This window comes from Pseudophryne corroboree, chromosome 2 (assembly GCF_028390025.1).
Source record: "Pseudophryne corroboree isolate aPseCor3 chromosome 2, aPseCor3.hap2, whole genome shotgun sequence".
Lineage (NCBI taxonomy): Eukaryota > Metazoa > Chordata > Amphibia > Anura > Myobatrachidae > Pseudophryne > Pseudophryne corroboree.
The window spans coordinates 139,533,517-139,547,716 of record NC_086445.1 but is presented as its reverse complement, the minus strand read 5'-3'; the positions used below and the strand labels follow the sequence as shown (position 1 = coordinate 139,547,716).

Below are 14,200 nucleotides of genomic sequence, written 5' to 3'. Positions count from 1 at the left end.
AAAACGGTGGATTTTCCAGCAGTTGCCGTGGCCACCAGGTCCGATGGACCGACCCCAAATAACTCCTCTTCCTTTATACGGCAATACACCTTTGTGCCGTTTGGAATCTGCATCACCTGACCACTGTCGTGTCCATAAACATCTTCTGGCAGATATGGACATCGCACTTACTCTTGATGCCAGAGTGCAAGTATCCCTCTGTGCATCTCGCATATATAGAAATGCATCCTTTAAATGCTCTATAGTCAATAAAATACTGTCCCTGTCAAGGGTATCAATATTTTTAGTCAGGGAATCCGACCAAGCCACCCCAGCTCTGCACATCCAGGCTGAGGCGATCGCTGGTCGCAGTATAACACCAGTATGTGTGTATATACTTTTTATGATATTTTCCAGCCTCCTGTCAGCTGGCTCCTTGAGGACGGCCCTATCTATAGACGGTACCGCCACTTGTTCTGATAAGCGTGTGAGCGCCTTATCCACCCTAAGGGGTGTTTCCCAACGCGCCCTAACTTCTGGCGGGAAAGGGTATACCGCCCATATTTTCTATCGGGGGGAACCCACGCATCATCACACACTTCATTTAATTTATCTGATTCAGGAAAAACTACGGTAGTTTTTTCACATCCCACATAATACCCTCTTTTGTGGTACTTGTAGTATCAGAAATATGTAACACCTCCTTCATTGCCCTTAACGTGTGGCCCTAATAAGGAATACGTTTGTTTATTCACCGTCGACACTGGATTCAGTGTCCCTGTCTGTGTCTGTGTCGACCGACTAAAGTAAACGGGCGTTTTAAAACCCCTGACGGTGTTTTTGAGACGTCTGGACCGGTACTAATTGTTTGTCGGCCGTCTCATGTCGTCAACCGACCTTGCCGCGTGTTGACATTATCACGTAATTCCCTAAATAAGCCATCCATTCCGGTGTCGACTCCCTAGAGAGTGACATCACCATTACAGGCAATTGCTCCGCCTCCTCACCAACATCGTCCTCATACATGTCGACACACACGTACCGACACACAGCACACACACAGGGAATGCTCTGATAGAGGACAGGACCTACTAGCCCTTTGGAGAGACAGAGGGAGAGTTTGCCAGCACACACCAAAAACGCTATAATTATATAGGGACAACCTTATATAAGTGTTTTCCCTTATAGCATCTTTTTTATATATTTTTAACGCCAAATTAGTGCCCCCCCTCTCTGTTTTAACCCTGTTTCTGTAGTGCAGTGCAGGGGAGAGCCTGGGAGCCTTCCCTCCAGCCTTTCTGTGAGGGAAAATGGCGCTGTGTGCTGAGGAGATAGGCCCCGCCCCTTTTTCGGCGGCCTCGTCTCCCGCTCTTAACGGATTCTGGCAGGGGTTAAATATCTCCATATAGCCCCCGGAGGCTATATGTGAGGTATTTTTAGCCAAAAATAGGTTTTCATTGCCTCCCAGGGCGCCCCCCTCCCAGCGCCCTGCACCCTCAGTGACTGCCGTGTGAAGTGTGCTGAGAGGAAATGGCGCACAGCTGCAGTGCTGTGCGCTACCTTAAGAAGACTGAGGAGTCTTCATGCCGCCGATTCTGGACCTTCTTCTTGTTTCAGCATCTGCAAGGGGGCCGGCGGCGAGGCTCCGGTGACCATCCAGGCTGTACCTGTGATCGTCCCTCTGGAGCTAATGTCCAGTAGCCAAAGAAGCCAATCCATCCTGCACGCAGGTGAGTTCACTTCTTCTCCCCTAAGTCCCTCGTTGCAGTGATCCTGTTGCCAGCAGGACTCACTGTAAAATAAAAAACCTAAGCTAAACTTTTCTAAGCAGCTCTTTAGGAGAGCCACCTAGATTGCACCCTTCTCGGCCGGGCACAAAAATCTAACTGAGGCTTGGAGGAGGGTCATAGGGGGAGGAGCCAGTGCACACCACCTGATCCTAAAGCTTTACTTTTTGTGCCCTGTCTCCTGCGGAGCCGCTATCCCCCCATGGTCCTTTCAGGAACCCCAGCATCCACTAGGACGATAGAGAAAACCTATTTAAACTTTTACTCTAAGCAGCTCAGGAGAGCCACCTAGATTGCACCCTTCTCGTTCGGGCACAAAATCTAACTGAGGCTTGGAGGAGGGTCATAGGGGGAGGAGCCAGTGCACACCAGCAGGTCCTAAAGCTTTTACTTTGTGCCCAGTCTCCTGCGGAGCCGCTATTCCCCATGGTCCTTTCGGAGTCCCCAGCATCCACTAGGACGTTAGAGAAATGGCGCTGAACGCTGCTGGGTACGCTATGAGAAGCTACGCCCCCAAAATGGCGCTGTCTTCTAGCTCTTCATAGAATTATACTGGCCTGAGGATTTATGCTGGCTGAGATCCCGGGACCCCGACAGGCTGTGTGACCAGTGCAGGGTGTAGGTGCTGGCTCAGGGCGCCCCTTACAACGCCGCACTATGTACCGCTGAGCCTCTGGAGCGCAGTTGATACTGCGCTCCTACCCTGTTGCCGCCATCTTCACACCGGACCCCCGCTTGCTAGGGGTATCGGTGGCTCACTCACCCCCGATTCTTCAGCTCTGTAAAGGGGTGGCGGCATGTTGCTGGGGTGAGCGATCCCCTGTGGCGGGGAACGATCTATCCCCTCTGGAAATCAGTGTCCAGTCAGCGGAGATAGTGGCTCAGACCCCACAGGGCGGACACTACTCCCCCCCTTAGTCCCACGAAGCAGGGAGGCTGTTGCCAGCAGTCTCCCTGTAAAATAACCAACTCTAAATAAACTTTACTAGAGAAAATCTGGAGAGCTCCCCTAGCTGTGACCTTCTCCTCCGGGCACATTCTCTAAACCGAGTCTGGTAGGAGGGGCATAGAGGGAGGAGCCAGCCCACACTTTCAAACTCTTAAAGTGCCAATGGCTCCTGGTGGACCCGTCTATACCCCATGGTACTAATGTGGACCCCAGCATCCTCTAGGACATCAGAGAAAGTAGCATAAAAAGCATTTAAACCATATTAAATCTGACTATAGGTGGATACACACTAGGCAATGTGCTCCATGAGCGACATCGCCTAGTGTGTCGCCCTCCCGGCCCGGGTCACCCCAACATGGGCATACACACTGTGCGATATCGCTAACGATAATCGCACAGAGACGTCATGCCGCGGCCTTGCTGTGCATGCAGCATTGGGCGATGAGTCCAAATTGAGCTTCCTGCCCAGGCAACAGTGAGCCTCGTCAACTAGGTGCGGGGCCGCGCATCGTTCATCAGTTACCGCGTACACACTGGGCAATATAGTAAACGATATCGCTCATGAAAGGTCAAAATGAGCACTGATCTGTTTATAATCAAAACGATACTGGTCATAAATTGTAGATTATTTGATAAACATAGCCCACTCCAACACAGGTGGGGAAGTTGTGCAGAACTGCCTTAACTAGACATTTTGGTGCCCTGTGCTAGAAAAAGAATTTGTGCCCCCACTCCCACCATACATAAAGTAGGGACAGAGCATGCCAAAGTCACGCACCAAAAATATAGGGGTGTGGCTTTATCGGGAAGGGGTATGGCCACATAATAGTACCAGTTTATATTACACCACACAGTAGTAACGCTATTCACATTACACCACACAGTAGCATCCCTTACGTACATAACACCCTAGTAGTAGTCTATGGGGGGTAATTCAGAGTTGATCGCAGCAGCAAATTTGTTAACAGTTGGGCAAAAGCATGTGCACTGCAGGTGTGGCAGACAAAATTTGCAGAGAGAGTTAGATTTGGGTGGGTTATTTTGTTTCTGTGCAGGGAAAATACTGGCTGCTTTATTTTTACACTTCAATTTATATTCAGTTTGAACACACCCCACCCAAATCTAATTCTCTCTGCAAATGTTATATCTGCCCCCCCCTGCAGTGCACATGGTTTTGCCCAACTGCTAACAAATTTGTTGCTGCGATCAACTCTGAATTAGGCCCTATATACACATTACACCACAGTAGAGGCATGTATACACATTGCACCACAGTACAGCCCCTGATACACATTATGGGCCTAATTCAGACTTGATCATAGATGTGCGAGAAAACGCACATCTAAGATCAATTTCTTTTGACAAGGGGACACCCTGTCTCTCTAAATTAATATAATTTGTTAACATGCAAAAGTGATCACTAAACAGAAAACATTGAAATATAATCATTACTTAACCATAGAATAAATTACATACAGTAGGCAGAGTGGGGTAAATCAATCATTCTCACCAGCATCGCCCACCCACCACAATATTGATACACAAAGGTGACCACACCATCACTGGGCCACACATAGGGAAGCCTGAGACGGAACTTAAAACAAGCAAGAGGGAGAGCAGAGCAGGGTCATGTATGTGGATAGTGTGTGTGTGTGTGTGTGTGTGTGTGTGTGTGTGTGTGTGTGTGTGTGTGTGTGTGTGTGTGTGTGTGTGTGTGTGTGTGTGTGACAGCCTGCAGCATAACAAATGCAGAGGCGGGGCAGAAGGAGTCTGGTTGTAGTGTGTGTGCTTAGCTCCTGTCCCTTACTCAGTATTCCAATCAGAAGTGCTGGAACACAGTTCCGCCCCCATTAACCACTGTATGTTGCAAAACATTCGTTTGTCATTTACAATGCATCACCATTGTGCTCTGGAATATGACAGTTGGTGATCTCCCCCTGTGCACCTGCCGGGTGACTTGGAACATGTGACCTGTTGGGTGGTCAGGAAAATGTGAAAGTCATTTGTAGCCGCCCACTATGCATGGATACTACGGTGGTATTGACTCCTAAGGGGGTGAAAAGGGATAAAATGTTCTGCCTAACAAACCTTTGCCTGGTGGAAATCGAGCACATCAGTTAGTGAACAATTAATAATTTCTTTTTCACAAATTTTTGCATGTGTTTTCTAAAACTGGCCTGCTTAGGAAGCCACAAAGTATACAAAAACAGCATACAGTAATCATAGGCAGTGCCATCATCCAACCACCTTGCATGCCCATTATAACCTGGTCGCTCTGTTTGGAGGGGTATCCATTTGGCAGGTCGACCCTACTTATGTCGACAGTCACTAGGTCAACCACTATTATATTGACATGGTCGACATATACAAATTGTCGACACAAAATGGTCGACACAGACATAGCTTTAAAATATATATATATTTTTACCTTTTTCATACTTTACCATGCACGTGGACTATGATTGGGAATAGTAACCTGTGCCGAGCGTAGTGGTAGAGGAGTGAGGCGCCTTGCCTGCAGCCGAGCCATGCAAGGGAACACATGCGTGGTACACTAACTGGGGTTCCTGGTCATGTCACGGACAAAATGACACCAAAAACAGTTAAAAAATCAATGTCGACCTTTTCATGTGTCGACTATTTTTGCATGTCGACCATGTCAATGCCGATCAATAGTGGTCGACCTAACTACTGTCCACCTTAACATGGTCGACCATTCACACCAGAACCGTTTGGAGGGTATGCAGTTAATTTCCTGACTGTCAGGATCCCAGCGGTCGAAATAACGACGTCAGAACCCCGACAGCGGAAACAATGTGGTGGTCGAAATTCCGACAGATGCCCAGTATTCCTTCTAGGGAGGGGACACGCTGCACTTGATTTTCGGGATACAGACAGTCGGGAATTCACACTGAATCCATTTGGAGAACCGGATATGTACATACCTTGCTGAATTTAGCTGCCTGTTCCAAAATGTTTCCTTTCAGGTCCTCTGCTCTCTTTTTGTGAAATGAATTACTCTGGCTTTGTATGACGATGACAATTTCTCCTAGTTCTGTAAATAAAAAAAAATATATCTTTCACTGGTTTTCCATTCAAAAATAGTCTGGTCCCTGGGACTAAAGAATTTGCACTGCGAGCTACAGATCTGGAAAAGAGGCCATTTAAATGATGGGGTAATGGAAAAGAATGCACATGAATTAGAAAGTGTAACAATAACAGGATTAAAATACATATTAATAACTAAATAACAGGTATGATAAAAGGGCAGGAAACCAGACCAAGCAAAGAGTGATAATGATTTATTTTTTTAAAACAAGTACAATTTACTTATATACCTAAAAACAGTGTACAAGGGACTTTATAAAGCTCTGGGATGCGCTAACATATTATTATTATTATTATTATTATTATTATTATTATTATTATATTCTAAAAGTGGATAATTGGATGTCACTCTAATTCTGTGTAAATGTTTCTGTACTGGAATGAAAAACCTTTAAAATAGGATTTTGGTAACTACCGGTAAATCCTTTTCTCGTAGTCCGTAGAGGATGCTAGGGTCCACACTAGTACCATGGGGTATAGACGGGTCCACCAGGAGCCATTGGCACTTTAAGAGTGTGGGCTGGCTCCTCCCTCTATGCCCCTCCTACCAGACTCAGTCTAAAAACTGTGCCCGAGGAGACAACATACTTCGAGAGAGTGACTTAACACAGATAGTGGTGAGATTCATACCAGCTCACACATACAAGGCACGTCAAGTCAACTAGCTTGAACTAATCAGCAAACGGCTGAAACATTACTTACCCAGAAACTATGCAGTACGCAACTAAACGAAGTGGTACTGAACCAAATATATGCAGGAAAACGAAGCGCTGGGCGGGCGCCCAGCATCCTCTACGGACTACGAGAAAAGGATTTACCGGTAGGTACCAAAATCCTATTTTCTCTAATGTCCTAGAGGATGCTGGGGTCCACATTAGTACCATGGGGATGTACCAAAGCTCCCAGAACGGGAGGGAGAGCGCAGAGGCTCCTGCAGAACTGATTGACCGAACTTCAGATCATCAGAGGCCAAAGTATCGAACTTGTAGAACCTTGCAAACGTGTTCGACCCAGACCAAGTTGCCACTCGGCAAAGCTGCGTTGTTGAGACACCCCGGGCACCCAGGAAGACCCCACCTTACGAGTAGAGTGGGCCTTAACAGTTTTTGGACACGGCAGTCCTGCCGTAGAATAGGCATGCTGGATAGTGAACCTAATCCAGCGAGAAATAGACTGCTTAGAAAGCAGGACACCCAATTTTCTTGGGATCGTATAGGACAAACAAAGAGTCCGACTTCCTGTGATGAGAAGTTCTCTTCACATAAATCTTCAGAGACCTCACGACATCCAAGGACCTTGAAGTAATCGAGGAGTCAGTAGCCACTGGCACCACAATAGGTTGATTGATATGAAATGCCGACACAACCTTTGGAAGGAACTGCTGAAGAGTCCGGAGCTCAGCTCTATCCTCATGGAAGATTAAGTAAGGGCTTTTGCATGACAAAGCCCCCAGCTCAGAGACATGCCTTGCAGAAGCTAAGGCCAACAAAGTGACCGCCCTTCCATGTAAGAAATGTGAGCACCACCTCCTGTAGAGGCTCAAACCAATTCGACTGGAGAAAACTGCAACACAACGTTGCCGTTGGCGGTACAAAGGGAGGTTGGATATGCAGAACTCCCTTCAAAAAGGCCTGAATCTCAGGGAGGGCAGCCAATTGTTTCTGAAAGAGAATGTACAGGGCTGAAATCTGGACCGTCACAGATCCCAATCTCAGCCCCATATCCACTCCTGTCTGCAGGAAGAGGAGGAAACATCCCAGTTGAAATTCCACTGTAGGAAACTTCTTGGACTCACACCAAGACACATAATTTTTCCAAATACGATGGTAATGTGTAGACGTTACCCCTTTTCTAGCCTGTCTGAGAGTAGGAATCACTTTTTTCGGAATACCCTTCCGAGCAAGAATCAGACGCTCAACTTCCATGCCGTCAAACGTAGCCGCGGTAAGTCTTGATAGGCAATGGACCCTGCTGCAGCAGGTCCTCCCGAAGAGGAAGAGGCCTCGGCTCTTCTTGCAGTAGATCCAGAAGGTCCGCGTACCAAGCCTGTCTTGGCCAGTCTGGGGCAATGGGGATCGCTTGAACCCTTGTTCTCCTTATGAGCTTTAGGATTCTTGGGATGAGTGGGAGTGGTGGAAACACGTACACTGACTGGAACACACACGGAGATACCAGGGTGTCCACCGCCACTGCCTGAGGGTCCCTCGCCCTGGAATAACACCATCAAAGTTTCTTGTTGAGACGAGAGGCCATCATGTCTATTTGGGGTAGACCCCAAAGATCTGTTACCTCCTTGAACACCTCCGGATGGAGACCCCACTCTCCCACATGGAGATCGTGTCTGCTGAGGAAGTCTGCTTCCCAGTTGTCTACTCCCAGAATGAAGATGGCTGACAGCGCCAACGCGTGCTTTTCCGTCCAGAGGAATATTCTGGTGACCTCTGACATCGCCGCTCTGCTCTTCGTTCCGCCGTCGGTTTATGTAAGCCACTGTAGTTACATTGTCCGACTGTACTTGAATGGCCCTGTTTCTTAGAAGAGGGGCCGCCTGAAGAAGACAGTTGTAGATGGCTCTTAGTTCAGGAATGTTGATGGGCAGGCCGGCTTCCAGGCTCGACCATCTTGGAAGGTCACCCCTAGAGTGACTGCTCCCGAGCCCCGGAGGCTCGCATCCGTCATTAGCAGGACCCAGTCCTGAACTCCGAACCTGCGGACTTCCAGGAGGTGAGGCAATTGGAGCCACCAGAGGAGTGAGATCCTTGCCCTTGGCGACAGACAAATTCTCTGATGCATGTGGAGGTGAGATCCCGACCACTTGTCCAGGAGGTCCAGTTGGAAGGTCCGAGCATGAAACCTCCCGTACAGGCGAGCCTCGTAAGAGGCCACCATCTTTCCCAATAGACGAATGCACTGATGAACCGACACCCGGGGTGGCTTCAAGACACCCTGGACCATGGATTGGATCACCAACGCTTGTCCCGCGGAAGGAACACCCGCTGTACTTCCGTATCCAGGATCCAAATGTGACTTTGGAAAATTCAGAATCCACCCGTGACTCTGAAGCAGCTGTGTTGTGAGAACAGTGGATTGCAGCAACCTTTCCCTGGACGATGCCTTTATCAGGAGATCGTCCAGATAAGGAATGATGTTCACGCCCTGTTTTCGGAGTAACATCATCATCTCTGCCATCACCTTGGTAAACACCCTCGGTGCTGTGGAGAGGCCGAACGGCAGAGCCTGGAACTGAAAATGACAGTCCAGCAACGCGAATCGGAGATAAGCCTGATGCGGTAGCCAGATCGGAATATGAAGGTACGCATCCTGGATATCCAGGGATACCAGGAATTCCCCCTCTTCCAGACCAGATATCACCACCCTGAAAGACTCCATGTTGAACTTGAACTCCCTTAGAAAGGGGTTCAATGATTTTAGGTTCAGGATGGGCCTGACCGAACCATCCGGTTTCGGTACCACAAAAAGATTCGAATAGTAACCCTTTGTCAGCATGTGCGGTGGTACTGGCACAATGACTTGTGCCTCTACCAGCCTTTGAACAGCCTCTTGTAGCACTGAGCTGTCCTCCAACAGAGTTGGTAAGCCCGACTTGAAAAAACAATGAGGAGGGAGACTTTGAAATTCCAGTCTGTATCCCTGAGAGACAATATCCACCACCCAGGGATCCAGGCTGGAGGAGACCCAGACATGACTGAACTGTCTGAGTCTCGCTCCCACGGCCCCCACCACCGGGCCGTCCCATCCACCGTCATGCGGAGGACTTAGGGATACCTGAAGCAGGCTTTCGTTCTTGGGAACCTGCAGCAGCAGGTTTCTTGGACTTAACCTTACCTCCCCTGAAGAAGGTACCGGATGATTTGGCCTTTCTGGACTTGCTGGGCCGAAAGGACTGCTGCGAAGCTGAAGAGAAGGACCTCTTCGGAGCAGGAGCTACTGAGGGAAGATACAAAGAATTACCCGCTGTAGCAGTAGATATCCACGCGTCTAGGGCTTCCCCAAAGAGAGCTTGACCTGTACAGGGCAGCAACTCCACACTCTTTCTGGATTCCGCGTCGGCCGACCACTGGCGGAGCCACAGTCCCAGACGAGTTGAAACAGACATGGAAGAAATTCCCGCAGCCATGGAACCCAGGTCATTCATAGATTCCATCATGAAACCTGCAGAATCATGAATGTTGCGTAAATACAATGCAACGTCATCCCTATCCATCGTATCCAAATCCTCCATCAAGGCAGCCGACCACTTCACTATAGCCTTAGCAATCCATGCACTAGCAATAGTGGGAAGTAATAAAGCCCCTGAAGTAGTGTACACTGATTTTAGAGTATTATCAATTTTTCTATCCGCCGGCTCCTTTAAGGCGGTAAATCCCGGTACCGGTAAAACCACCTTTTTTGAGAGTCTAGATACAGATGCATCAACAATTGGCGGGTTTTCCCAGTTTTCCCTATCCTCCTCAGGGAAAGGAAAAGCTACCAGAATCCTCTTAGGGATCTGAAACTTCTTTCAGGATTCAACCAGGCATTTTCAAATATAGCATTCAGCTCTTTTGACGCAGGGAAGGTTAGCGAGGCTTTCTTGATTTTTGTGAAAAAAGCCTCCTCAACCTGCTCAGGTGTGGTATCATTAACATTTAACACATCCCTTATAGCCTCTATCAACAACTACACCCCCCTTGCAAGAGATGCGGACCCTCGCAATACATCCCCAACACCATCTGTAGTGTCAGAATCGGTATCCGTGTCGTCTTGTGTTACCTGCACAAGAGCAAGTTTGTGGGGGTATATAGAGGGATGACCTGAGGTACCCGACAAGGGCCACAAGCCATAGAGTATTGCAATACCTGGGATGCCGACTCATTACTGGTAACCCTGTCAGAAATCTGAGTAATCCAAGTCCTGATAGAGGAAAACCACTATGGTTCCCTTGCTGGAATCTGTGCTAAACCAGTGCTAACCTAATTACATGGAATGGGATCATCCTGGGAGGATAAATCCTCGGCAGCATATGACACTGTATCCCTGGATATTGCTGCTGGTGACCACCAAACACACACAGGATGGGGTAAGACAGAGTTTCCCCCCCCCAAGAATGGCAAGAGAGAGACAGATTGGAGCCAACCCACACCAGCGCTTAACAGGAAAAAACCCACCTTACAAGCGCTGACTTGTGCACCTTAATAGGACACACAGTCAAACAATTAGCCTCCCCTCCCTTCTACAACCCCCTGGTACCGTTACAGTAATCTGGAGCTGCTGTGGAGGGACCAGGATCTTCCTTCAGCAAACAGCATGCAGGAAAATGGCGCTGGAACGCTGTAGGGTCCGCTGAGGAGAAGCTCTGCCCCTTCATGTGCTGGCTGGATCCCCGGGGCCCGATAGGCTTGCTGACCAACTGTGACGGGTAGGCGCTGGCCCAGGGCACCCCTCACAGCACCGCACAGTGTGCCTCTGGAACCATCCTGGAGCGCGGTTAATACCGCGCTCCAACCCCTGTTGCCGCCATCTTCACACCGGCCCCCCGCTTGCTAGGGGAGGGGTCGGTGACTAACTCACCACTTGCTTCAGCTCTGTAAGGGGTCGGCAGCATGCTGCTGGGGTGAGCGGTTCCCCTGCGGCGGTGACCGATCAGCCCCTCTGGAGCTCAGCGTCCAGTCAGCGGAGTCGGTGGCTCAGACCCCGCAGGGCGGACACTGCTCCCCCACTTAGTCCCACGCTGCAGGGAGGCTGTTGCCAGCAGCCTCCCTGTAAAATAAAAAACTCTAAAACTAAACTTTATTAGGAAAGCTCAGGAGAGCTCCCCTAGCTGTGACCGTCTCCTCCGGGCACATTTTCTAAACTGAGTCTGGTAGGAGGGGCATAGAGGGAGGAGCCGGCCCACACTCAAACTCTTAAAGTGCCAATGGCTCCTGGTGGACCCGTCTATACCCCATGGTACTAATGTGGACCCCAGCATCCTCTAGGACGTTACAGAAAAAAACATTACTAAGAATTATATTCAAACTCTAACCTAGTGATTCCCAAACTGAGGGCAACAGGGCACATGCAGGGGTACCATAGGTTTGTGGTCCAGTTCCAAATAAACTTATTTATGGTCAATGTGATAGACAAACCAGTGCTGGTGGCTGCCAATCGTAACACAAGGGCACCCTGTCCACCACAACTGAGCCTAAGAATGAGAGATAAGCACAAATTACTTAATTTAATCATTTCTGGTGAATTTTATTTGGCCTAGAGGTGCCATAAAAAAAAAGAAGAAAAAAAATAGGATTTTGGTACTCACCGTTAAATCCTTTTCTCCTAGTCCGTAGAGGATGCTGGGGACTCCAAAAGGACCATGGGGTATAGACGGGATCCGCAGGAGCTTGGGCACACTAAAAAGACTTAAGACTGGGTGTGAACTGGCTCCTCCCTCTATGCCCCTCCTCCAGACCTCAGTTATAGGAACTGTGCCCAGGAGAGACGGACATTACAAGGAAAGATTTTTGTCTTGACTAAGGGCTACCAAATTACCAGCCCACACCATAAACATACCGTACAACCGGAATAACGCCAAACCAGATAACAGTATGCATAAAACTCCAGCAACCAGCTGCAACAAACCAATACACAAGTCGTGTATAAACTAACTTAACCAGTAAGAAAATATATAATGCAAGTAATAGTCCGCACTGGGATGGGCGCCCAGCATCCTCTACGGACTAGGAGAAAAGGATTTAACGGTGAGTACCAAAATCCTATTTTCTCTTACGTCCTAGAGGATGCTGGGGACTCCAAAAGGACCATGGGGATTATACCAAAGCTCCAGAACGGGCGGGAGAGTGCGGACGACTCTGCAGCACCGACTGAGCAAACGCCAGGTCCTCATCGGCCAGGGTATCGAACTTATAGAATTTAGCAAAAGTGTTTGAACCCGACCAAGTAGCCGCTCGGTAAAGCTGTAGTGCCGAAACACCTCGGGCAGCCGCCCAAGATGAGCCCACCTTTCTGGTAGAATGGGCTTTAACCGACTTCGGCACCGGCAACCCCACCGAAGAATGAGCTTGCTGGATCGTACTACAAACCCAGCGTGCAATAGTCTGTTTTGACGAGGGATGACCAACCTTGTTGGCCGCATACAAAACAAACAACGCTTCAGTTTTCCTAGTAACAGCTGTCCTAGAAACGTAAACTTTTAACGCTCTTACAACATCCAGAGATTTTGGAATCGCCACTTCTTCCGTAGCTACCGGAACCACAATAGGTTGGTTAATGTGAAATGACGAAACCACCTTCGGTAGAAATTGTTGACGAGTCCTCAATTCCGCCCTATCCGTATGAAAAATCAAGTACGGACTCTTATGAGATAAAGCTGCCAATTCCGATACTCGCCTGGCAGATGCCAGCGCCAAAAGCATAACTACCTTCCAAGTGAGAAATTTTAAATCAACCGTCCGCAAAGGTTCAAACCAGGAAGACATGAGGAACCGTAAGACGACATCAAGGTCCCATGGCGCTACAGGTGGTACAAACGGTGGATTGATATGCATTACACCCTTTACAAAAATCTGAACCTCTGGGAGGGCAGCTAACTCTTTTTGAAAGAAAATAGACAAAGCTGAAATTTGCACTTTGATGGAACCCAATTTCAGGCCTGCATCTACACCCGCCTGTAAAAAGTGGAGAAAACGACCCAAGTGAAAATCCTCCACAGGAGCCTTTTTAACCTCACACCAGGAAACATATTTCCTCCAGATACGGTGATAGTGTTTCGCCGTAACCTCTTTCCTAGCCTTAATGAGAGTTGGAATGACCTCCCTGGGAATACCCTTACGAGCTAAGATCTGGCGCTCAACCTCCAAGCTGTCAAACGCAGCCGCGGTAAGTCCAGAAACACGCATGGACCCTGTTACAACAGATCCTCTCAGAGGAAGAGGCCAAGGATCTTCCACCAGTAAGTCCTGAAGATCCGGGTACCAGGCCCTTCTTGGCCAGTCTGGGACGACGAGAAACGCCTGAACCCTTGCTCGACGAATGATTCCCAGCACCTTTGGAATGAGAGGAAGAGGAGGGAACACATACACCGACTGGAAGACCCACGGAGACACCAGGGCGTCCACCGCCGTGGCTTGTGGGTCCCTTGACCTGGAACAATACCTCGGGAGCTTCTTATTGAGCCGAGACACCATCATGTCTATCAACGGAATTCCCCAGCGTCTTGTCACTTCTGCAAATACCTCTTGGTGCAGAGTCCACTCTCCCGGATGGAGGTCGTGTCTGCTGAGGAAATCCGCTTCCCAGTTGTCCACCCCCGGTAGGAAAACTGCTGACAGTGCGCTGACGTGTTGTTCCGCCCAGCGAAGTATCTTTGTGGCCTCCGCCA

General features: G+C 48.8%; 1 protein-coding gene and 1 long non-coding RNA gene across 3 annotated transcripts in view; one reads left to right on the top strand and one right to left on the bottom strand.

The window, feature by feature from the left end:
- Positions 1-14,200, bottom strand: part of B3GLCT (beta 3-glucosyltransferase) — a 1,170,551-nt gene that overhangs the window by 794,030 nt on the left and 362,321 nt on the right. For both annotated transcript variants that reach the window (XM_063951761.1, XM_063951762.1), the window contains exon 4: positions 5,661-5,770. In XM_063951761.1, the coding sequence (XP_063807831.1) occupies positions 5,661-5,770 (110 nt within the window). The remainder of the gene's footprint in view (positions 1-5,660; positions 5,771-14,200) is intronic.
- The window catches only part of LOC135003817 (uncharacterized), a 117,583-nt gene that overhangs the window by 26,581 nt on the left and 76,802 nt on the right, over positions 1-14,200 (top strand). The gene's annotated exons all lie outside the window — the stretch shown is intronic.